The 23,760-nt window shown below is 56.3% G+C and overlaps 1 protein-coding gene across 4 annotated transcripts; it reads right to left on the minus strand.

Annotated features, from left to right (window-relative positions):
- Positions 1–396: 396 nt before the first annotated feature.
- Positions 397–22,557, minus strand: SLC41A1 (solute carrier family 41 member 1). 4 transcript variants are annotated; one of them, XM_059145917.1, is made up of 11 exons: positions 22,536–22,557; positions 18,885–19,926; positions 11,332–11,439; positions 10,162–10,233; positions 9,398–9,542; positions 9,110–9,256; positions 8,368–8,515; positions 7,466–7,545; positions 6,467–6,601; positions 6,020–6,168; positions 397–2,974 (listed from the first exon to the last, which is right to left on the minus strand). In XM_059145917.1, exons 2-11 carry the CDS (start codon positions 19,257–19,259, stop codon positions 2,789–2,791), a joined length of 1,545 nt encoding a protein of 514 aa, XP_059001900.1. In that variant the 5' UTR covers positions 19,260–19,926; positions 22,536–22,557; the 3' UTR covers positions 397–2,788. The 4 variants fall into 4 exon arrangements, with proteins under 4 accessions (XP_059001900.1, XP_059001899.1, XP_059001902.1 ...); XM_059145916.1 differs by lacking the exon at positions 22,536–22,557 and adding an exon at positions 21,640–22,049; XM_059145918.1 differs by lacking the exons at positions 397–2,974; positions 22,536–22,557 and adding exons at positions 3,270–3,841; positions 21,640–22,051.
- Between the last annotated feature and the right edge of the window lie 1,203 nt (positions 22,558–23,760).

Genomic DNA, 23,760 nt, shown 5'->3' on the forward strand with positions numbered 1-23,760 from the left:
GCTTCCAGGGTTGAATACAGTGAAGGCACGTTCTCAGCACTCGACAAGTTAGAGCTGTTGATAATTTTGACCCGACCAGATGGTAAGACTCTGCAGTGAGGGAATCTTACCCCACAGACGCTTGTGTACCTCAGCACAGTACCCGAAGGAGGCGGGCTCCGTGTGGGGAAGGCGAGGACACCGCACTGGCTTCTGGTCTGTGTCCCAGAGCACCGCTCATTTTCAGTAAACGACTGATGTGCACTGTGGTTTTTTCTAATCACACATCTCTATTTAAGAGCTGTTTCTTTCCTGGTCACGCTCTGGCCCCTTTCCGCTTCTGAGCGAGGACCGCCCGGGTAAGACGCACAAGAGGGGACCGCTCTAGGGTAAGACGCATAGGAACCAGCCACCATCTAAATAAACGTCCTCTTTATTTTACCAAATATAATTTATCAGTTACGTTGACATTTGTCAATTCAGTTATAGTAACTATAAATAATTCTCTTAAGACACAGTTCTGTAACTTTTTAAGGATACAAGAGTAAACCAATGTCGCTCCTTGCAGCCAGGCCAAAAGTACATGCAGTTTGTGCAATCGGGAAAAGGAATGAATCTTCCACGGAAGTCCACTTCATTTTCTTTTCCCTCTCACCCCGCGGTCCTCCCTTTGCTCACGCACTTGGGGCTGGGGGCGCGCCCGCCTTCCTGCTTCTTCGGCAAAGAAGGAGGCTCCAGAGTCTCCAGGGTGGCCTGGCTGAACTCGGGAGATGAGGAAGAGGTGACGGACTGGGGCCAGGGCGACAGGGAGACACAGGGGAGCGGCCTCAGGGGCAGGGGAGCTGGTTTTGGTGCCGTACAAGAGTGTGTGTGCAACCGTGTTCGCAGGTGGACGGCGAGGCAAAGAGAGGGCCCTAGGGACGAGCAGCTGCAAGCCCAGGCTGGTGTTAATGAACTCCGCTGGCCCCAGCCCCAGTCCTGTGGTCTCTACCTTTCCTTCCAACTGAAAGACTCCAGAAGGTAGCATGGGTGGAAATGGATGGAAAGGACAGACAGTCTCTGGAGGAACCGGCCAAGTTCTGGGGATGAGGCACAGGGTCGGGAGGACCCGGGGTCACTGCCTAGCCTGCCCCTGGAGGTGGACCTTTTCCGCTACAGAGAGGAGGGTCGATGGTGAGGCTGCGGATGGGGAGCCTAGGGAAAAACCTGCATCCGAATGCTCAGATTCGCACACATGCGAGTGTGGACAGATTTCTCATCTGGTCAGAGCAATGGGTGGGGCGGATGCCGAGGCTCCCCTGTTCCCTGAAGCTTGTGCTGGGCAGAGAAGGGCAGCCACAGCCGGTGCCGTCCAGCCTACTGGGTCCAAATCCTCTGTCGGGCGGCTAGTGAGGACAGACAGGTGGAGGGAAGAAAAGGTGAGGAAGGGTATAGTTCAGGGAAGCGAGCTGCTGGTGGAGCGACGGGCCTGGGGGCTCTCGTGGGGGTCGGCCTGCACAGAGGGGAGATCGGGAGGCAGAAGCTGGCCTGATGACACAGATGCAAACGCTTCTAGCAGGGAAACTTTCTCCGCAAGATTGGAAGGAGCACAAGGCCTTTGTATCTGGGGATGAGGTGAGCTGAGAGCCGGCTCCCTTACCGCTGGCACAGGACCTACCATGCGGCTCAGCGGAAGCCTCAGACCACGCCCGCACGGGACTCCTCTTGGGGAGGCTGTGCACTGGCTGAATGGGTGACTGAGGGTGTGATGGACGAGGGCAGAAGCCAAGACACAGGAAACCTCCACAGCAGGACAGCAGGAGTGATCTCAGGAAGTGAGGGGGACTAAGGTGACCCCGTGAAATGTCATCGGTGGCACTGAAACAACCCCGGTTGCCCTCCGCCTCCCAACCATACCCCGCGTCCTTGCTCCCTGTCCCTAATCTCGGAACCCAACCTGGCAAGCTCTGGGAAAGCTAGTGTTGAGACAATTAGACATCAAGATTGAACAGAGATAAACAATCGATGCTCTGGGCCCTGGAAGGACGTAGATCTTGGTAAACCTATTGGTGGCCTTGGGTCAACAGAGACCAGGCTCTGGTTCATTTCTTCCCACTGTGACAATCAATGGGAAGAAGATCAAAGGGAGGGGTTCGCCGTGTTTATCAGGCAATCGGGTAAGAGGTGTGCGATTTGAATGGTTAGTCCACCTCAGTCTTTTTTGGGACAAAGGGCCGAGGATAGGGTTAGGGTTACCAGGGGCCAGGAGCAGCTATCTCTTTACTAGTGCTTTGAAGTTGGTCCATTTCTAGAAAAAAAGCGTGTGTGTGTTTTAGGAGCTGGCGGGGGAGGGGAATGATATTTATCTCTCTGTTCAATCAAAAAGAAAAAAAAAAAAAAAGGAAAAAAAAAAGAGAGAGAGAAAACAAAAACAAACCCAAAAAGCCAGAGCCCACGCACACAGGGTTTCTCATTAGGGCCACGACTGAGTTTGCTAAAGCTAAACCAAATGTCCCCCGACCCCAGATGGAAACCCCCGCCTCAGTCTACCTCGCCTGGAGGCACCCACCATGAAATTGCACTTGGTGATTGTCTCAAAAATCTACTTGTACTGCTTATCTCAGTCCATCTGTCCTGTCGGAATTCTTGCTATAGAAACTTGGCTCAATGTATAAAAATTCCCATTGAAAATAATGAGAATTCGGTATCAAAGTGAAGTCCTAGAAAGAGGTGGGAGTGTGGAGTCGGGTAGGGGGAAGGGGAACAAAAGAAAAAAATTTGAACAGAAAGTGCATGGGGCAGGGAGGGGGGCAAAGGTGGAGTGACCAGGCTAGTCCCCGACATCCGTGTCTCGGTCCCCGATGAGCCAGAGGACATGAAAGCTGAGTGCTAAGAGCCCAGTGCCAAGCAGGTCCCCCAGAGCCGTCAAGTACGGGATGGAGAAGTTGTCTGGGTCCAGGCCCCGGCCCCACATCCAGTGCACCATCCAGTCTGCGATGTACAGGAGAATCAGCACCTGCGGAGACAGACGGGCCCGGCCTATTGCCATCCCCTCTCTCCAGGGGGAGCCAGAGGCCACTCAAGAAAGCACATTCTTTGTAAGCCCGGGCTTGGCCAGCCACAGTCCTTATGCTGCGATGCATCTTTCCAGCCCAACCAGACCTTATGTTCCTCTGTTGCACAGTCACCGCCTGGGGCAGAGAGTCCGCGTCCCAGGAAGATACTGCTACTCCTCAGAAACCCCCCCCAGCAGCATTACAATCCTGCCCCCAAGTGCCTGCCACGGGGGCCTCTCCAGGGGCCTGGGGCCTGGAGCTGGCTTTTCATGCAGGTATTTCTCCTCGGAGCAGAAGTGTTTGAGGCTGCTGCTGGCACAGCTGCCTGAGGAACACTTGATTACGCCAAGCTAGCGTCCTCCTGGCCCTTTCCATTCTGCTGTTGTGGTCTCAGACAATGCAAGTCTAGTTTAACGTGAGCCCAGCAAAACAGAATTATGAGTAAGTCGGCCGAATAGAAAGCAGAGAGTGCACATCAATTCAAAAGACATTTTGGATTATCTGCTGCTTTATCTGTGCCCTTGCTTCCCTTCTATGTCTACAGATCAAGCATGATCTCGACTAGACCTCTGCTAGTGGGCCCAGGACCAGTGACATCAACAACAGCTGGAAGCGGGTTAGGAATGCAGAATCTTGGGGCGCCTGGGGGCTTGGCTGGTTGCATCTCTGCCTTCAGCTCAGGTTATGATCCTGGAGTCCCAAGATCAAGCCCCGTGTTGGGCTCCCTGCTGGGTGGAAAGTCTGCTTCTCCCTCTCCCTCTGCTCCTCCGCAGCTCATGCTCATGCTCTCTCTCTCTCTCTGTGTCTCTCAAGTAAATGAATGAAATCTTAAAAAAAAGAAAAGAAAAGAAAAGAAAAGAAATGCAGAATCTCAAGTCCACTCTTGATCTCCCAAATCAGAATTTGCACATTAGCAAGACTCCCATACACTTGAAGTTGGCAAAGCACTTGATGTGCAATACCAGGAAAGAGTGGGCGGGCCTGCATCTTCTCTACACTCAACACCAGTCCTGACATCTGGGCTCCTTAAATGACCGCATCTGCGTGAGGGTGAAATGCTTTCTAACGGTAAATCTCCAACTCAGTCATTTGGGAGGGAGGTTTTACTCTTGACTGTACTTTGCAAAAACTGTGGTATGTAAATTCTGCCCTAAGGGGCTCAGACGCAGGAAATGGAGACCTTGGGCGATCCTGAAGCCAGAACTGATACCTAATTTTAGGCCAGCTTTGTTGTTCTCCAGTTTTCTCTCTGAGGCTCTAACACCCTTCCTGCTGCCCCACCCCCCACCTTGCACACAGCTCCCTGGTGCTCCCATGGCCTGCCCCTGGCCCTGTATGAGGGCCAGTCCCCCATCGCCTTGCGTCCTTTCCAGCAGCTGCAGAAGAGTCCCAAATAAAGAGTGTGACCAGGACTTTGGGACATGCTCCAGGAAGGGCATGGTAGCAGCTGTCTGCTCATTCCAGCCTCATTCCAGAGACACATGGCTGAGCGGAGAGAGCAAAGTGATCAGGAAGCACTCTCCAGGGGACTCAGCACCCCGCTCTGGCCCTCCACAGGCCCAGAGGAGACCGCAGAGGTGAGAGTAGGAGCCCAGGGCTAAGCCCCAGCAGCAGACCCTCGGATCATCCCGTCACATCCCCCACCCCGCCTTCCCAACGGAGTATACTTAACTCCAGCTTGCAAGGGGGGTGTGGTGGCGAGGCAAGAGCCTATGGCTGGTTCTCGCTAAGCTGTCCCAACACACAGTCCTTTTAAGGTTTGAGGTGAGGGGCTAGAGGATGAGTGTTCACCCAGAGGGAACTGGTTACATGAGATGATGTAATCTATAGGGCAGAAGAATGCCGCCATAACAAATCAGGTTGCTCTCCTCCTTAGGTATCCATGTGGAATGATCTCTAAGATCAACTGTGCTGCAAAAACACAGGCTGTGGACAGTGTGTAGAGTGCGTGATGGGTGTGTAAAAAAAAAAAGGGGGAGGAAAACAAGGAAAATTATATGTTTGCTTGTATAAATATAGCAGGCGCTTGAAGGATATACAAGACACGGACTGCGTGGATGGCTGGGAGGAAGACGCTGGGGGACAGAGAGAGGGCGGGAAAGAAGAGCTTTCACTGTGAACCTTTAAAAAGTTTTGAATGACGGGACTGTTATTATTACTCAAAGTCATGTCTATGGAAATTGACAATGTCTAACGGGGTGAGTGTGGCCCCAAGCGGAGCATAGGAGGGGGCTTGTGAGGGGCGAACAGTTCTGTGTCTTCATGGGTGTTGGACAGATGGATCGGCACAGGGGACAGGACCGCACAGAATTATACACATGCGCGTGCACGCACACGGGTGTGCGTAAAGCCGCTGTCATCTGAGTGAGCCCCATGGATTGTTCCGAGGCTGAACGGCTGGTTCTTTGATGGGGCTGAACTATGTGAGAGGCTTCCAGTGGGGAAACCGGCTGAAGAGACAATAGGCCTCTGTGTACCTCCTATTTGCAGCCTCTTGTGAATGTATAATTCTTCCAAAATAAGTAGAAAAAAATAATGGGCTAACACTACCAGGGAGAGAGCGGATTGTGTCAAAGAACAGCAAGGCTGGGCAGGATCCTGCAGAGGACCCGGTGTGGTGGATCTGACACCGTTTTGAGCTCTGAAACCCTTCATTCAAATGACATCTTCTCAGGAAGCCCCAGCATGCAAAGCAGCCAAGAGGCGCTCTGGGGCCAGGCCAGTGGGGGCGCCCCCCACCCCGGGGCCCACCTGCCTGGCACCTGACAATGACCACCTGCCCACAAACCACTGCCTTGGGTCCATTTCTCTCAACTGGCAAATGTATCCCGGAGGCTCAGAGAAGTGAAGCGACTGGGCCCGAGTCACACAGCATGTGAGTGACCCTGCCAGACCCACACCCAGTTCTCTGGAACCCCTGTCCTGCGTCTCTTGGCCAGCCAGGCCCAGAGCACGAGGCGGCAGAGTGGGTGGCAGGCCCTCCCCGCGCTCCTGCCCGCCTGTACCTGGAGCAGTGCAGCTGTCATGTAGAAGATGATGAAGATGAAGGTGAGCGTCGTGTGCCCGCCCTGCATACAGCTGATGGTGTAGAGGAACACCAGGTGTCCTGGAACCACGAGGAGGAAGAGGACTCGGGCCGAGCGAGAATTCACATCTGGGGCCCGGGGAGAGAAGGGAGGAGGAGTGAGGAGGAGGTGCTCCCTATGCCCCAGGACAGCAGGGGGCTGACAGTCTCTACCTCACCACCCTGAGGCCCCCTGCCCCAATGGTGTTCCTGGAAAGGACAGTCTCCCTGCCTAGGATCTTCTCTCCAGAGAGCCAGTGCGGCCCGGCAGAGAGGGAGAAGCGACCTGGCCAGGTCCCAGCTGTTTCTGAAGGGAGGTTCCCTCCCTCACTGTCGGCCCCTCCCCCCAGGGCTGGCACGGACCAGGAGGCTGGGACTCTGCCATTACCGGGACTGAAGAAGGTGGTGCAAGGACTGGGGCAGCGGCGAGGGGTTTGCTCAGAGTTCTCGCCTGGCATCCCGTTCATGTGCAGGAAGGTGGAGATGCGGCTGGCCTGCACTGCCACCAGATTCCCCCCAACACCTGCAGAGGGACAAAAGTGCTTAGACGGGGTGGAGTGAGGAGCAGGGAGGGCGTGACACATCACTGGTCCCCCACTCCACCAGGGAGTCTTCTAGTTGCTTCTACCCTCCTCTCCATGGAGACACGGCTGTCCCACGTGCTCCCAGGGTGACTAAGGGTGCAGGAAGGGGCGCCGACAGATCTGCCCACTCAGGCAGCCTGATTTCACCAGCATAGCCTGCACACCTGCTGTCCCACCCAGCCGAGGGGACAAGGCCTTGCCCTGCCCAGCCCCTGTCCGAGCCGACCCAGGCATCCCACGCTCCTGTGCTGGTTCCAGGAACCAAGTTCAAGTGTCAGGTTTGAGCTCTGGACTCTGGGGCCTGTCCTAGGAACCGAGTTTGTTGTTTGCTCTCCCAGCCCCGACCTCTTCCCTGCTCTTGCCAGCCTTGCCCAGAGCTCTGAGAGGCTGACTACAGACCGCGTCCCCCAGGCTCCCTAGTGGGCTGCTCCTCATCCGGTTTGTTCAACAGGAGCCACCAGGACACGTCCTGGGAGGTGGAAGGAAGGCAAGCTCGGGTATTCTTTTTTCCTTTATCCCTCTCTTTTTGGCAGTGGCTTATCCCCGTCGGGGGCAGAAGAGTGTTCTCTCTAGGCTCCTATAACATTTTTTTCTCCCCTTGACCCTTGAGGATGAGGGCTTCCGGCTGTTGTTCATCTCTGGGTCCTGTCCCCGCTCCCCGCTCTGTGAGCCGCCCCTTCGCTCAGGTCTGAGCTATCTGAGCCGGATGCTCTTGCTGCGGGAGTCCTGACTGATCGGGAGGCCCCCGCCTTCTCTTCTCCTGCCCCTCTCCTTTTCCCCGGCAGCTGACGCCAAGACCTCACCATTAATCACAGGCGTGAAGACGGCCATCCCTGCAAAGTTGGGGTCAGAGACAGTCTTGTCCAAGATGAGGCCTCCCACACTACAGACGAAGACAAAGTGACACAGAGATCACTGAGACGTTGTATGTCAGTTCCGGGGAGGACAGGCCCATCTGGCCTTGGCGAGCAAGGGGCTCCCAGGAGTCCCTTGTCTCCTTTGCCAGAACCAGTTGCTGCTTATAATATTCAGACTGGGCACAGTGCCCCCCCAGAGCAAACTGGTGGTGTGGGGTCAGGCCCCTGCCACCTGTACCTGCCCCCTGGGTTTGCGAGAGGAGCCCGGGACGAGCCGCCCACAAAGACCGCTGGTGTTCTGCCCATTAGTCCCCCTTGTGGTAACAGCACTGGGCTCATTCTCAGGAACCACCTCTCTCAAACTCAGCCCCTATGGTTCAGGTGACATTGTTCTACGGATGGCTAGGCCCCAGCCCCAACCAATCAGAGCAGCACATCCCTGAGGCCACAGTGAGACAGGGACAGCCATGTGACTGGACGAGAGCCAGTGAAATTCTCTGGTGGGACTCCGTGGAACTGCGGACAGACTTCTTCCCGCCGGAGTTAGTTGGAACCTCAAGCCACAGGCCATCACAGGCACAAGCAGAACCAAGAGAGACCACCACAGCCCAGATGGTGTCATCAATAGCCCTGAAACCAGCTGTGCCCTTCTCGTGCCTTAAGCCAGTGCATTCTACTTTTCAAGGAAACCCACGTCAGATGGTTTCTGTCACATGTGACAGAAGGCCATGGAGCTGATACACTCTGGAAGGTGTTTCTAGACTCTGTACCACTTTTTCTCTCTCCAGGGCTCACCAGGGAATCTGTGAGTGGGTGTGAGAGGGCATGTCCCAAGGGCCTGAGCCTACCTGCTGATGGCCATGGCGATGATGACAGGCTCCCAGCCCGAGTACAACACCTCCCTTGTGGCTGGGCTCCGTCGGGCCAGCACCACCCACACAGGCAGCAGGGCCACGAAGAAGGCACACACCAGGGGGTAGATGTATTGCCAGTCATCTGAGAGAGGCAGAGAAGAGGGAGGTAAGCGCTGCAGCTGCCCGCTCAGGCCTGCCCCAGCTCAGCCTGACAATAATCCCGGCAGGAACCAAAAACGCAACACAACACGACATGCAACACAACACAACACAGGACCTCATTGATCCTCCCTGCAAGCCTGGGGGTGGGGCGGGGAGCCTTGTCCATTGTGTGGATGAGAAACCAAGCTGAGAGCCAGGGGCAGAGACCGGCTTCTAACGTCCCCTGCTTGGAGACCCAGAAGCACAGTCTCCCAGCCCCTTCTCCATGCTGCGGGCAGATTCCAGGCTTCAGCTTCTCTCCTTCAGCCCTTCCCTTTTACTCCTCCAAGGTAAGCAGGAGTCTGCAGGACCAGGCAGGCATAGAGTTCTCAGATCCTTTCCCCTGTGGCCCTGCTGCCTTGTGTGACTTTGAGAGTACTAAGCCTCAGTCTCCAAGCTCGGGTACAAAACTTCGCTCCAACCAGATGGTTAAGAACATAGAGGAAAGCCTTACACATGTGCAAACCCACCACCGTCTCCCCACAGCCCACCGGGGGATCCGCCCTGGTCACACCCCCAGTGGCCTCAGCCTCACCTCGCTCTAGGTAGAGTCCCCAGCTGATGCCTGAGAGCAGTGCCAAGGTGATGAGGTCACCCAGGCTGGCGGCAATGGGCGTGGCCACGTTGTCTGGGTTGATGCCAATCTTTCGAGAGCCAATGATGACTCCGATCATGATCATACCTGGGGAGGAAGAGGTAGGGCCGGGCAGGGGAGAAGAGATCAAGGGGTATCAATGAACAAAAGGAGAGACTGGAGGTGCCAGGCCCCGCGACACCTCTGAGGCCGCCTCCCTCCTCCCCTGCCCCGCCCGTCCTTCCTTACCCAGGACCAGGGAGGCGATGAAGGCCGTGGCCACGCTGCTGGCACAGAGCAGGAAGGCGTGCGGGATACTGAAGTGGCCATCAGGGATCCAGCCGAAGACAACGGCTGCGATGGATGCCAGGAAGCCCACGACCGTGGCCTGCACCTGAGGCAAGAGTGGTAACTCAGAGGAGCTCAGGGGCCGCGGGTTTCCTAGCGCAGGTCGCCCGAGTGCTGGGCCAGCCTTCTGCCTGACTCTTAGCAGCCCCAGGAGGCAGGCTGGGCTGGACTGTGCAGTCCTCCCAGGCCGGAATGATGTCTTTATTTATTTAGTTTCTCCCCAGACACTAGTCCTGGGCAGTGCACCCCGCAGGAGCCGGTCATCCCTCTGGGGATTGGGGTGAGAATCAGCAGAGCCTAAGCCTGCAGTCAGGAGACAAGGCCGGGACTCAAGCGGGGAGACTCCCAGTCTGGAACCCGTGTCGCCTCACACACAGATTTGACAACGGTGGTCGAGGACAGTCCGGCACTCCTGAGTCTGGTCTGTGGGAACTCGAGCCCAGCGGACCCCTGCGAGCTGGGCCCTGACATGGGACCTGCTGGGCCCTCCCCGTCTTGGCTGCTGGCCTGGGAAACTTGGTTCCCTCCTAGAGCCGCTTCGGGAGCGGCCAGCTCGGCAGGATGCTGGCGCCTCACTCTCAAGCTGGCTAGGGCTGAGCTCAGTCTTTCAGATTCCTGACCAAGGGGGGAGCTTAGCCCACCCTCTCTAGTCTCTGCTTTCTTACCTGGATGAGGGCCATGTTCCCAGTGATCATGCGCCAGAGCTCCTTGGGTGTGTCCATGTGCCCAATGTTGGCCTGGGAGAGGGAGGGCAAGGCTGGAGCTCCAGGCTGGAAAAGGCCTGCGGCTCCTTCGTTAGGACTCTGCCTGGATCAGGAGGCAGTGCACAGGGTCTAGGACTCGGGGACGGGGACATAACCCCCAGGGAACATGAAGCCGCATCAAGGAGGCCAGAAGGAAGGAGCTAACAAGCCTGAGTGAGCTCCTGCAGCTGGGTGGGGGCAGAAAGGAGGCTCCCAAGGCGGCCCCTCCTGGTCCTCCTCTTTTCAGGACGGCTCCATCCTGCGCACTGCTCCTCCCAGGAAGCCCGCGCCCGAGTGGGTCAGAGCGACCCGATCCCTGGCCCTGCAGCCAGCCTTCTGTTCCAGCGCAGGTGCTGGTGCGGGGCTGAGTCTGCAAGAGGGTTTGGGAAGAACGACGTGGCCCAGGAGTACTCGGGAAGTCAGGCCGTGGGTGGGGGTGGGGTGGGCTGGCTGGACCAGCTGCTGCTCCCTCTGCTGCCTCCTCTAGACTTGTAGCCACATGGGCCAGCCCTGCCCCCCGCCCCCCTCCCTCCGCCCCACTGAGCTTTTCTGCTTCTCACCTTCCACCCCAGAGCCCTGTATCTGGTCCAGTCTCGGGACTATCATGGCCCACCTACAGGGCTGTGGGCAGGGGGACTGATAAGCTGCCCCTTCTCTACTCCCTTAGTGAGGAGCAAGCTGCCTCGAGGGAAAGGGAAAGGGACGAATGGGGGGCTGGGAAGGCCTGGCTCCGCTCCTGCCCAGCTGCGGGGCAGGGCTGGAGATCAGAGGAGGCCCCCATCTGTGCAGGTGGAGGGACCAGCGTGATGCTCGCGGGTCAAAGCTGCACAAACAGTCACGAGGCGGGTTGCGGAGCAGGGGGCGAGGCAAGAGTCCAGGGATGGCCGGGACATCCAGAAACCAAGCCTGGGAACCACTCCGGGCAGGGAGCCCCTGTGCAGGAGCAGGACACGCGGGCCGGGATCTCCCCACACCTTCCCACCCCAGCCCCACACTCCGGGCCTGGGCTCTTGGGAAAGGCCTGCAGTGAGCTCTCAGTCTGGCTCCACGCCGCCCCGCGTCTTCTGTGTGTTTCCCCGCCAGGACACTCACTGCAGTGGACAGCCTCGACGCCAGGGTCATTTCCAGGTTCCCCTTAAGCCCCAGCAGCGCAGGCACTAGGATGAAGACCTCGGTCACCTTCTGGAAGACTTCCCAGTGCTACAAGGTGAAAACAGAACCCAGGGATTTCAGTGCCCCAAAGAGCTGGCACCAGGTTGAACAGATAGTCTGGGACCAGGGGCTTGAGGAGGAAGTGGAATCAGCAGGGCGTGAGCACGCCGGCCGCCTTTTCCCCAAGAACCCTGGACCCAAACCAAGACCACGGTGCTCCAACAACACAGCCCCCCCCTTCTTGCCACCCAGAAACAGGGAGACACGGAGGTGTTCTTCCAGGCGGAAGACCCCAGCCTGGCTCTTCTCCCTCTGCCTGCTTTCTGGAGCCGACAGACAGGAGGTAGGAACCCACAAGGCCATCACCCCAGGCTACCTTATACCCCAGAACTCCTTTGTGATCCCCCCCTCAAATAGCAATCCCCAACCTCTTTGCCTTCAGCCTAGTTTCTCCCTGGCCTCAGCCTTGGGTGGTGTTGTCTCAGCTGTGAGAGCTGGGCACCATGGGGCTGGGCTGGGGCCGAGGAGATTCGAGTTTGTTTGATTTCTGTGTCCAAGGGCCTTGGGCCTCAGCCACAGCAACTCTCCTCTCCAATAGGCTCTGAATTAACACAGAGGCCCGGGGCCTCTGCGTGCTGCCTGCAAGAGGCTTCTTATGCGTCCTCTGCAGTCCCTCACCCCACATAGCTTCCCCAAGCTCTCAGGTAGGAGAGGCGAGCGTACGCCTCCAGGAAGAGCACTGGATTAGGAGTCAGGAGACCTGGGTTCTAGTCCCAGGCCCATCAGGCCTCGCTCTCCTACCAGCTCCGTCAGCTGAGAGCTGTTCAGTGCCCACTGCGCACTAGGAGAAGTGCTCTCCGTGCACTTGCTCATTTCGGCAGATCAACAGTCTACTGCCGTGGGGGCTGTTTTGATCCCCATTTTGTGCGTAAGGAAAGTGAGTTTCAGAGGACACTGTGCTTGTTCCTGCTAAGGGGGAAAAGCCAAGGAGCCAGGATTGGCTATTTGAAAGCTACTTTAATTGCAAGTGAAACTGAAGACTTGCAAAAAAGCCTGGGATTGTGCCTCCCTGCCGGGGCTGACGGCTTCATGGGTTCCTTTCTTTGTTCTTTATTTGTTTCAGGAATGGAACGCCTTCAGGTTGGGAGGAGGGGGCAGGCAGCCAGGCAGGCTTATGGAGGTTGATGAGGGGGTCAGGAGGCAGAGTACTGTAGGTGTGAGGACACCGGACTGAGAGCCTTGGGTCTCGTACAGAGACCACGGTGATGGGCCTCATGATATGTCCCAGCATCTGCCCACAAGGCCCAGCGTGGGGACCTCAGGCACACTATGGGGGCCTCAAGCTCCCGACTATAAAATGTACAATCTGGGGCGATGCTGGAGGGTCCCTCAAGGCCGTTTCAGCATTGTCACTCCACAGTTGAGACACTGCAAATCAAACCCACAATGAGATTTATCACCTTATACCCATGAGGATGTTACTACAAAGACACCCCAGGAGATAACAAGTGTCAGCACGGGTGTGGAGAAACCAGAACCCTTGTACACTGTTGGTGGGGATGCAAAATGCTACACTGTCTATGGGAAACAGGAGGGGGTGTCCCCCCAAAATTAAGAGTCTCATGCTCTACTGACTGAGCTAGCCGGGCACACCCCCCCAAAATTAAAAATAGAACTACCATGGACCCAGCAATCTCGCTGCTAGATACATATCCCAAAGAAGGGAAAGCAGAGTCCTGAATTCATGTTTGCTCACCCACATTCCTAGCAACATTATCCACAATGGCTGAGACGTATGAGCAACCGAGGTGTGCACGGGTGGATATGGACACATGAAGGGTGGTACACACATCCAGTGGGATTGTATCCATCCTCCAAAAGGACATTCCAACCTGCGCTACAGCATGGGTCAACCTGAAGGACATTATACTAAAGTGAAATAAGCCAGTCATAAGAAGACCAATACGGTGTGATTCTACTCATGTCAGGTGTCCGAAGTAGTCAAATACACTGAATTGAAAAGTAGAATGGTTGGTTGCCAGGGGCTGCAGAGGATTTAGTGTTCAGGGTTTCCGTTTTGTAAGATGAAAAGTTCTGGAGATGTTTCACAATGATGTGCATATACTTAACACTACTGAACGGTATATTTAAAAATGGGTGAGGTGACAAACTTTGTTAGGCATTAAAAAAAAAAATAGTAGTAATAACAAAATATGAGCAAGGAATAGCAGAGGGGGCTAGGGCTAGGGCCAGAGACCTGGGGAGGCTGGACACCAGGAGCGCCTATAAGGTAAGGATTTCTCTTCTCTTGTCAGAGTGTGTTTTGTTGGGGGTGTGTGCCTGTGTGGTGGGGGGGGACGTCCACACCAGGACTCTGGGGGAAGGGCACATCTTCTTAGGGCTACAACATATGCTGACCTGAGCTCCTGGTCTGGTCCCTCACAGGCGGAGGGCCTAGGACTCGCTTTAGGGGACCCCCTCTCCGAGACTAAGGATGGGAAAGAACTCCTTTGCCCTGCTCCCTCTCCCCCAGCAACAGGTGCTGAGCTTTGAGGTACCCACAGGAAGAACCAGGCCCTTGCAAATGCTGGAAGGGATGCGAATCCCTTCTCACTCCCCTGGAGGAACTCGGGCACTGTTACTCTTAGACACGGCTGGTGCCTACCATTAGGGTTCCAGTTCCCTGCAGGCCTGGCCACACTGGGCTTTGTCCCATTCTTTCTCACCTGAACTGGACCGAAACTGGACAAAGAGCTCCAGAGAGGGGAAGAATTCTCCTCGGCTCCCCTCCTCTCATGAGGGTGGCTAACAGGGGGTTTTCGAAGCTTCTCTTGGAGCACAGCCTCATGCCCCTCCTCCCTGCAGACCACCTGCCCCTCCCAGCTTCCAAGCTACTAGCTTTGTGTTGAGGCGTCTGTAACGAATATGGGCGGGCAGCGTCAAGGAGCCTGGACAGACATAAGCTAAGCATATGCATGGAATATTGTCTCAATTGTTTGTAAGGAACACTGTCTGTGTGATTATTTAAAGACAAAATGTAGGAAGTACAGCTAGGCCCCTCTGGCTGCCCCCGTCCAGCACTCCCAGAGCCCTCCACCTCCCAGCACACACGTGAGCAGGACCCAGAAGGTATAGGGTTTCAGCAGTGATGAGCTGGGAGGCAGCCCAGGGGAACAAGGCGCCACAATACCAGGCTCTGTGCAGAAGTCTTCCCAGCCCACACGGAATTCAGCCCAGGATTTCACACCACCTGACCTCTAGCCCAGGGCTGGCCAATGCCTACACACATTCTCCACCCACAGAACCTTCTCGAAGAGGCAGCTCAGGCAGGGGGCAGTGGGAGCTTCTGACACACACACACGGGGGGCCCCCAGAGGCTGGGGATGTGGAACCAGCCTGGGGGGCAGGGCAGCCCTGAGGTTGAGCGGGTAGAACATGTCAGGGGAGACAGTGAGCATCTCTCTTTCTTCCTTTGGCCGAATTCAGGCCCATCCTGTTCATCCTGGCTGGGAGTGCCCGCCTGCTCCTGAAGACGAACCTGTCAGCCAAGCCCGCACCCACGCCTTCCTGCTCTGCTGGGGATAGGAAAGGGCACGTTCCAGGAAACACTGCCCCACTTGGCAGGGGGAGGGCGTCCACAGAGAGCAGTGCTTTGCAGAAATGCCGCTCCTCTTCCCTGCCTTTCTCCATCCTAGAGGGGCCTGAGGTTGGGGGCTCAGGGGGCTCTGCTATCCAGGGGTGAGAAATGAGACTGCTCCCCCATACCCCCAAATAATCCTGACTCAAAGCGATCACTGTAAGTTTCAGACCACAGCAGCCCAGCTGGTACCCCTTCTCTGTCCTCACTGTCAGTTTCAGACCGCAGCAGCCCAGCTGGTACCCCTTCTCTGTCCTTTCCTCTTGCCTCTTCTGTCCCTCACCTCCTCCAGCCCCATACTCTGACTCCTGCCTGTTTGGGGAGTTCGGCTCCGAGCTCTCCTCCCCACACCCCACACCCCACACCGGGACAGCAGAAGCAGGGAGGAAAGTCAAAGCCAGGAAGAGCTGGAGTCAAGACATTAAGAAGATGAAAATCCCTAGAGGTAAGCTCTGAGCACCAGGCTGTGGGGGACCCCAGAAGCTGGGCTGGGGTTGACCTTGTGGGGTGAGGACTGAGTCAGATCCCCTGTCTGAGGCTTTCCCCCTCTGTAGGCATCCCAGGCATCCAAGGAGGAGGGCCTCGGGGCAGTGCCTGGGTATTCAGGGCTGTACAAATTGTGAGAAAGCAGGTGGTCCAGGAGGACAGGTTCCGTCCAGGAGCGCAGGTGGCCCCGGGAGCAGGCCAACCAGGGGGGACCGCTTCTTTCCCCTCCACTCCACTTTCATCTTGGTGGACTCCTCTATACACACAGCAGGGAAGGGAAGCTGGACGAGGAGGTGTTTGGGCGACGGGTTTGTCTCCTTTCCTTGAGATCCTCAGCAAGTGAGTCGTAAGTTAAAATAAGGACCTAGGGGTCCCACCTGTCTTAACACAGCTGGGAATTCCGAGGAAGCAACCTTCCCCAACCTTCCCCAACCTTCCCCACCACCTCCTGTCTCCCCTATCCTTCAAAAGGCTGACAGCAAAGGGGAGTGAGATGCCCCCCAATGGCCTAGGACCAGACTTGAGGGGGGTGGCCCAGAGCACAGGTGGCAGATCCAGAGCCAACTATGTTCAACCAGCTCCAGTCCAACATGGGGCCTGATCCTGCTTTCCTTCCTAAATATCATGGGAGCTGGCAGCCACGGTGGGACCGTGGAGCGGGTGGCAGTCCATTTAGCCTTTTTCTACTTCTGGCTGGTACACCAGCCCCTTATCTCACTGTAGAGGCTGGCTGTACACGTTGACTGGGCGGAAGGGCAGATAAGAGGCAACAGAAATGACCTTCCAGAAAGAGACTGAGTCTTCTGCAGTAGTAGGGAAAGATGGGGGGCCCTGACCAAGGAGACACTGGCATCAACTCAGACTTCTGCTCATTTGCTCTGAGATGCTGGGGACACTCTCTAGCCATCTCCTCCAGATGGCCTCAGTCTCTTAGGCACTCCCAGATTCTGTCTCACTGAAGGCCAGCTTAGCTTATGGAAGGGGGATACGAGTGTGAATCCCTAGAAATCATCCTTCTCTTCCTGAATCTGAGCTTGTCAACCACCCCTCCCCCGCCCTGACCTTTGCCTCCCTGGATGTGGAATAAGAATGTCCCTGTGGTCCCATGTCCTAGTCTTTCTGCACCCTCCTCCTCCCCTGATATCACTGTAGCCATCTGCTTCAACCCAGCTGTGGCAGGAAGGCTGGGGGAGGGGGGCAAGGACAAACCAGCCATTGTCATCCACATCCAATGGACCCTAGCTCTAGGGGTGGGCCTAAGGGCCACACCGAGGGCAATTGCTGGCCCTCTGTGGGCATGTTGGGCAGGCACCAAAGGTCCTTACCAATGTCTTTGGCTCATGGGTGTGGAGGCTGGTGGTGGGGCAAGATGTCAGAAGCTTCTTCCAGCTCTGGAATTCTCCAAGTATGTGGGAATGGGGTGGGGGTGGGAGACTGCTAAGGACCTTTGCTCTTGTTCACTTTAGAATATGACTCCAATTGTTCCAGATTCTGATCCACCCTGTTCTTCAAGGGAAGACACAGAGAGCAGACTCCTCCCTAAGTCTTTAACCAATTGGTGAACCATGGACATGGTGTAGGCCATAGAGGTTCACGGCACCGGCTCTGAGTCAAGACGACCAGGGACAAGTTATCCAATCCCTCTAAGCCGAAGGTTCCCTAGCTACAAAATGGGAGATGATTATGTTTCCTCCTCACGGGCCTACCTCCAGAAGGGCCTAACAAATGCTCACCATTACTGTTATTAGTACCCAGAAAATAAAACAACTGGAACCTGGTGCTATGCCTCTATGTAAGTACCAAACCAGAACTCAAAACTCTTAAGAATGAGAATCAAGGTCAGAGGAAAGGGATGGAAGAGGCGGAGAAACTGCTACTCCCGTCTTATTTCTCCTCCTGCCACCAGCCCCCCTCACTGCCCTAGGAGGCAAAGCAGCCACTAGGGGGAGGGATCCAAGGCCTGCCTTCCCAGCTCCAGCCTGGCTTCCCAATCTCCTTGAGGAACAACCTGGAAGATAGTAAGTTAGGAGAGAGGGACCGCAGCACATTCTGGCATGACAAAAACACCATCCTCATTAGCAACAGGCTTCTCGTAAGGGCTCAAGTCAAAGTGGTCCGGGTGGACACCATTGACAGAACCACCTATAACCAACCACCCTCCGTTCCCTGGGACGCCAGCATAGTGACCTCCATCCACCAGCAGGCCTCTCTGCATCACTGCACCGGTAGGGCTGGCTTGGCACTGAGAGGGGATACTGAGTTCCAAGTCCTCCTGGGAGATTTCATGGTTAGGGACAAATTGGAAGGTCCCCAGGGCCAAGGCCAGATCTCCTCTAGTCTTTGCATTTCTTCAAGTACCTAGGACAGAGCTCAGCATCCAGCAGGAATTTGATACCTGCTAATGATTACCTTTGATAACTCTAGAGCCTTGGGGGAAACTCCACCGCGCTTGTCATCCTCAACTTCAAAACTCTCCCCTGGTAACAAGACTGGAATGATGTCTTGGACCTGAAGGTTCTGGGTGAGTCCTAACCTGCCGTGCGTTACATAGCATATTCCTGGCTCTCAGCTTCCAGGTCCTGCCAGTTCCCATCCTTAAATTTACCCAGTAGCCCCACAAAGAGCCCTCTTTGCCTAGGGCAGGTTCATGAAAGACAGGTAAGAAGCAAAGAGAAGAGGGAGGTCTGCCCAGGCCCGGTTATATCCAGTCCCCATTTACGCCCCATAATTAGCACTTCCAGGTCTTGCCATGTCAACCCCCCACCCCACCTCCTGCCCAAATCATGCATCAGATAGCATGTGCCCACCCCCGTTCCCCAAGGAGATCGTGCGGAGGTTACAGGCAGATAAGCAACACAGAATGCCTTTAAGAACCTTCCCACTTAATCTGAGACCCTCTTGGCAGCTGAATAAATTCCTACCCAGCAGGGGGATGGAGGGGAGACTTGAAACTGAACTTTCTACTGTGGCTATCCTTGAAACCCCAAGTGACGGGAAAAGAAAGCATAAAGAGGAGTCCCATGTAAGTCTCTCCCCTATGGAGCTGGCTCAGGAGGAACGCCCGGGAGGGACAGCAGGCAACAAGCTCATTCCATCTCTCCTCCTCCAAGCCTGAGCTCCGGAACAAATTCTGCTTCTGTTAAGCAATGCTGCGCTGACCACCTCCTCAGGGCTACTGGGCTTCCTCGAGGCTTCTGTAGAAAGTAACTAGACCAAGAAGAAATCGAGGACATGATCCAAAGGGAAACGGTTCTAGGAAGCAGCAGCTGCTTCTCACAGGGAGGTGGAGAGAAAGCTACAGGAGTCGGTTTCCCAGGAGGAAACGGTAGCCCCAGGCTCATGGTCAAGAGCTGCCCTAGCCAGGTCCTACCTGCACGATGTCCAGCACCATGCCAGCAGCCACAGTCCCAAAGCCTGCCAGGAGGAAGGGGAACAGCACTTGCAGCCCGATGGAAAAGGAGGTCTCCTTGAGTGGGGAGGGCGGTGCAGGGCCACGGTCCGTGCTGACATCATCACTTTCATTGCTCTGGCTCCCGTTCTCCAGCAGGGCGTCCTCCTCCCGGACCCCCTTGGCGTTGGCCCGGGACTCAATCACCACCACCTCCACCCCGGCCCCATCAGGCCCCAGGAACTCGGAGGTCCCGGCCAATGGCTCTCGCCCGGGGCCATCTGAAGAGCAGGGTGAGGGAGCAGGGCCAGTCCCGTTGAGCTGGTGGGTGTCCTTCGGCTCTGGCTTAGAGGACATGACGGGAAGGGAGGAAGGGAAGGGGGACCTTTCCTTTCTCTCTCCCTCTCTTTTTTTCTTTTTTCTTTCTCTCTCCCTAAGTCGGGAAAGCACTTAGTCTTGGGATGAACCCAGGCTTGGGCGCCGCGGAGCCTCTTCCCACGGCTCTCTGCTCCTACCAGGCGCTGCAAAAATGGATCCAGCGACAGGCAGCCCCATCAAGCACTGCAGCCGCGAGCTGGAGGGAAGCAGGAGACCCCCCACCAGACTCCACAGCCAGCCACCAGGGGTGCAGAGGCCTGACTCCGGCCGGCCAGCGCGCTGTTGCGGGGAAATGTATCTGGCCTCTTATCTTCTTTGGTTCTGAGCAGCAGGCTCCTCAGAGCCGAGGGCATCCAGAGTGGAAGAGCCTAGTCAAGTCGGGGGCACCCTCGGAGGTGGCCCTTCTTTCATGAAAAATAGCCTGAGTTCGAATCCCCCAGAAGGCAGCCTTGGCCTAGGGCTGTGGCTCCCGCCTACGCCTCTGGCTGGGCTCCTTCGGCTTCCCGCAGCTCCTCGGGCTCTGCTGGTCCAGGCGCACTGTCTGCTGTCCTTCCCCTTTGCTCCAGAGATTTCCTTCCTTCCTGGGAAGACCTTGTACTGCCCCAAATCCCTGGTCCTTCAAGTCACCGGAATCTGCGTGAAACACCTGGTGTGGGAAGGAAGAAGACAAAAAAGAGATGTCATGACCTAGCCGAGGACAGTTCACACCCAGACGACTTTCCCACAAGGCAGGCAAAAAGGGTTTGCTGATTTCCTCGTTCTTTTCACTAAAACTACCCATTCCTGCCCTGTGAACTCTGCAGGCCCAGCAGGAGCTATCCCTGCCCTCCTCCTGCCCAGCAGCCCACTGCTGCACAGGGATCATCTCACTGGTCAACAGCATTGAGATGAGGCCGGCCTGGGGATTGGGACGATGTGGCTGGCGCAAGAGACCTTGACATTGTCTTCTCGGAAACCAGGGGTGGACAGGGATGTCCTCGGGGAGATCCCTTCCTGAATGTTCATTAAAAACTCAGGATTATTTAAGTGTCGTCTCCCAGTGGGGTCAGTCATAAGTTCAGTCACAAGCTCCCTGCCACACAGCACAGACACCCCACTGTAGAAAGTGATTGTTTACAGTCACAAGACAGCTGCGCAAGAGAAACAGGCAGAATCTGATCATTAAATAAGAGTCTCCAGACCCCCAAATGTCCTAGCCCCCGAGACGGGGAAAACAAAACAAAACTAGGAGGACTCCCTGGGCAATGGGGCAAGGCTGCCAGACCAAGGCCAAGAGCCAGAGGCCTACCCACTCCTGCCCTTGAGAGTCAGCAATGTTACAAAAAGCTCAGACGCTGACTGGGATCCAGGCTTCTGTCTCTACTTCTCTCCCCCCTGCTCTTGGCCCTGTGGGTCTGTCAGATAGGACAAGAGAGTTATCTCAGTTTGAAGGGGGAGAGGGCAAAACTATTGGTTATTATGCACACGTTTCAGTTCCCTAGGTTCACCCTGTTCCCCTGGGTGACTGAGAGTTGGATATAGTGGAATTCTAAAAAACAAAAACAAAAAACAAAAGCAGCAAGCAAAAAAATAAAAAGTAAAACAAAGCAAAGCAGAATACAAAGCAGTATAAGCCAAAATGCACTTGCTCCCAAAGGCCACCATCTAGATGGAATGGCCCCACTTTTCTTGTTTAAGGAATGCCCAAGCCCTGATCCCACTCTATCCCGTTTCACCAACATAGTTCTTACGAGGAGAAAAATAAATTTAAAGAGAATTTCCCTAGGCAGGATGAACAAGTACTTAAGTATTCCAGACACACACAATTAGTCAACTCCAGTTTGGGAAAGGGTGATTCAAACTCCAGTAACTGACCCATGGGAATTGTTTTCTCTTTCTATGGGCTCAAGTCACACATCCAGATTCCCTTTTCCAAACTCCTAAAACACAGTCCCGTGGTTCTCTCGGGTTCTCTCAAAGACCCTCGCGGGAGATCCAGAAACTGCCCTCAAGGCGGGAGAGATGCCCCTATGCCAGCAGCGTCTGCTAGAACTTGACCCTCCCTCCTCCTCCCGTCTTCCTGCCAGGCCACCTAAACTGAAAGGGGGCTCGCAGGAAGAGAAGCCTGTCCCTCACCCCACTCCTTCCACTAAAGACACTCCGGACGGGCCTAAGGCCCTCGGATGAAAGCAGCAAAAGTGAACCAGGATGCCCTGAGGAGGGAACAAAAAAGACCCGTTTCAGTATCTGCAAACCCAGGGAGGGGGAGAAGTAACTGGGTGGCCTCCCCCGCCTCTCTCGCATTCAGACTCAGCAAATGCGCTGCGCGCCAGGGCTCCCGCCCTCCGCCACCCACCGCCCCAGACCCCACAGGACTGACCTGCCTCTCGCTTGGGAAGAAGGGGGGCGCCTGGCGAGTGGCAGCAGGGACCCGTGGTCTCGGGGGGTGCAGGGCTCCCCCTCTTCTCATCACTCCTCCTCGGCAGTCCTCCTCGGCCCCCGGCGTGCCCACCCCCCGCACCCCCGGCCAAGGCAAGCGTCCAGCCGCGACACCCGGCTCGCTACATTTCGCCTCTGCGTTACAGCGAGGCCGCCGCTCCGCTTCCACGAGGGGTAGGTGGCCGGGGAGGGCAGGATATACCGCCTCGGGCCCGGGCGGGGGGGACCCGGACGGGGGGACCGCGGGGCTGAACTCACTCGCCCCCAATCGCTTCTTGCCCGCGGACTTGGGCCCGACTGGTTGGCTGCTAGTGGCAAACGTGATCTAGGGCAGACTGGGTGGCACCCCCCCCCCATCAAAAATAGGTTCGGGATGGACAACGGCAGCAGCCAATCGGAGGCCGGGGAGGGGGCGGGCTCGGCCTCAGCCCGGCCCCTTTCCTTCGCTTTGTGCCCGGGAGGCGGGGCGCCGGGGAAACGCAGTGCGAGGAGTGACGGGAGCTGCGGGCCCGCGGCCGGTGTCGCGAGCTCGCGGGTCCCCTCGCCCGACGGCCGGCGACCAGAGGTTCCCGCTGGCCGGCGCTCGCGGCTCAGGCCACCTCCTCCGGGGTCGTCCCGCCCCGCCCCGCCCCGCCTTGCCGGGAGCCCCCCTCGCCCTTTAAAGGCGTGTGCGCCTGTGCGCGTTTCCTCGCGCGTCTTGAGTGTTTCCTCCAGCCTGTGGCCTCCGGGAGGGCCGGGAAGCGTCGGTGTGGGGCTTGCCAGCTCTGGCCCCGCGGGCTCAAGCAGCCATCCCCGGGCTCCTTCCCGCGCTCGGCACCGGGAGAGAACCGTCCCCACCTCGTTCTTGGACACAGCCCCTCTCTGGTTGGCTCGGCACCTCGCGCTGCCTCCGGATCCCGCCTTCCTCTAAGCAAATGGCTCAGCCCTGACGGAACCGGCCTTAATAACGTCCCAGTTTTGGAAGGGGTGGTGATGGGCGGGCGGGAGGGAAAAGAGGTCAGACTCGCGCCGAGGGTCCCACGGGCACCACCTGAGGGAGGGGCGGGTGGGGGGAGCCTGCCTTCCTCTGACCCCCTGATCCTGGTGGCAGCACAGGGGAGAGAAGTCTCCATCCCGGCCTAAACGAAATCCAACTTTCCCTGACGCACCTTGTGGGATCAAAGAGGGGTGTTCCCATCGCGCTTTTTTTTTTTTTTTTTTTTTTGCCACTTCCTCCCTGGGGTATCTCCACCTTTCCAAAGCAAACTCAGTACCAGCTCTCTTTGGGATGTTTTTGTGAGGGGGTGTGACCTACCCCAGAAAGGAATTGCCACCCCCCAGGTTTTCCCCTCTTGTCAGTGGAACCTGTGATCAGTGGTTCCTTCCTGCCCTCTTCCACTGGGAAAGTGGCTCAGGGGGCATTCTAGCGTGACTCCAGACCCCTGGATGCGGTTTGGAATAGAGATGGGACTGGGGAGAGAACACAGTACTGGGTTTGAAGCTGTTGGCTGCCCCTTCCTCTCTCAGACACACAGGAAAGCACAAGAACCTTGAGTAGGTAATTCCTTTGGATGCGGTGGCGATCATGAGCGCCTGGCCCCCTACCCCCGACTCTAGTATTTAGGATTATTTCAGTTTAGCTTAAAGGACATTTGCATCAACGGCCTGCCATCTCACAGGATCTCTAGAGGAAATGTCAGTGTCTTAGAACCCCAATTTTGGGGGCACCTGGGTGGCTCAGTCAGTTAAGCATCTGCCTTCAGCTCAGGTCAGGACCCCAGGATCCTGGGATAGAGCCCTGAGCAGGCTCCCTGACTTGAAGCCTCCAGAGCATCTCCCTGACTCTCTGCCCCTCCTCCTGCCCCCCCCACCTCTTTCTGTTAAATAAATAAATAAGTAAGTAAGTAAAATCTTACAAACAAAACAAAACAAAACAAAAAAAAAAACCATCCAATTTTGGCTTAAAACATTGAGTCTCTTTGCCTGGAGACAGAAGTGGCAGTTAGACTGGGGAAACAGTGGGCTCCAGCCAGAAGGACCCGATTTTGAATTAATAGAGGGTGTAGGATTAGGTGGGAAAGGA

Source organism: Mustela lutreola, chromosome 14, assembly GCF_030435805.1.
Source record: "Mustela lutreola isolate mMusLut2 chromosome 14, mMusLut2.pri, whole genome shotgun sequence".
Taxonomy (NCBI): Eukaryota; Metazoa; Chordata; class Mammalia; order Carnivora; family Mustelidae; genus Mustela; species Mustela lutreola.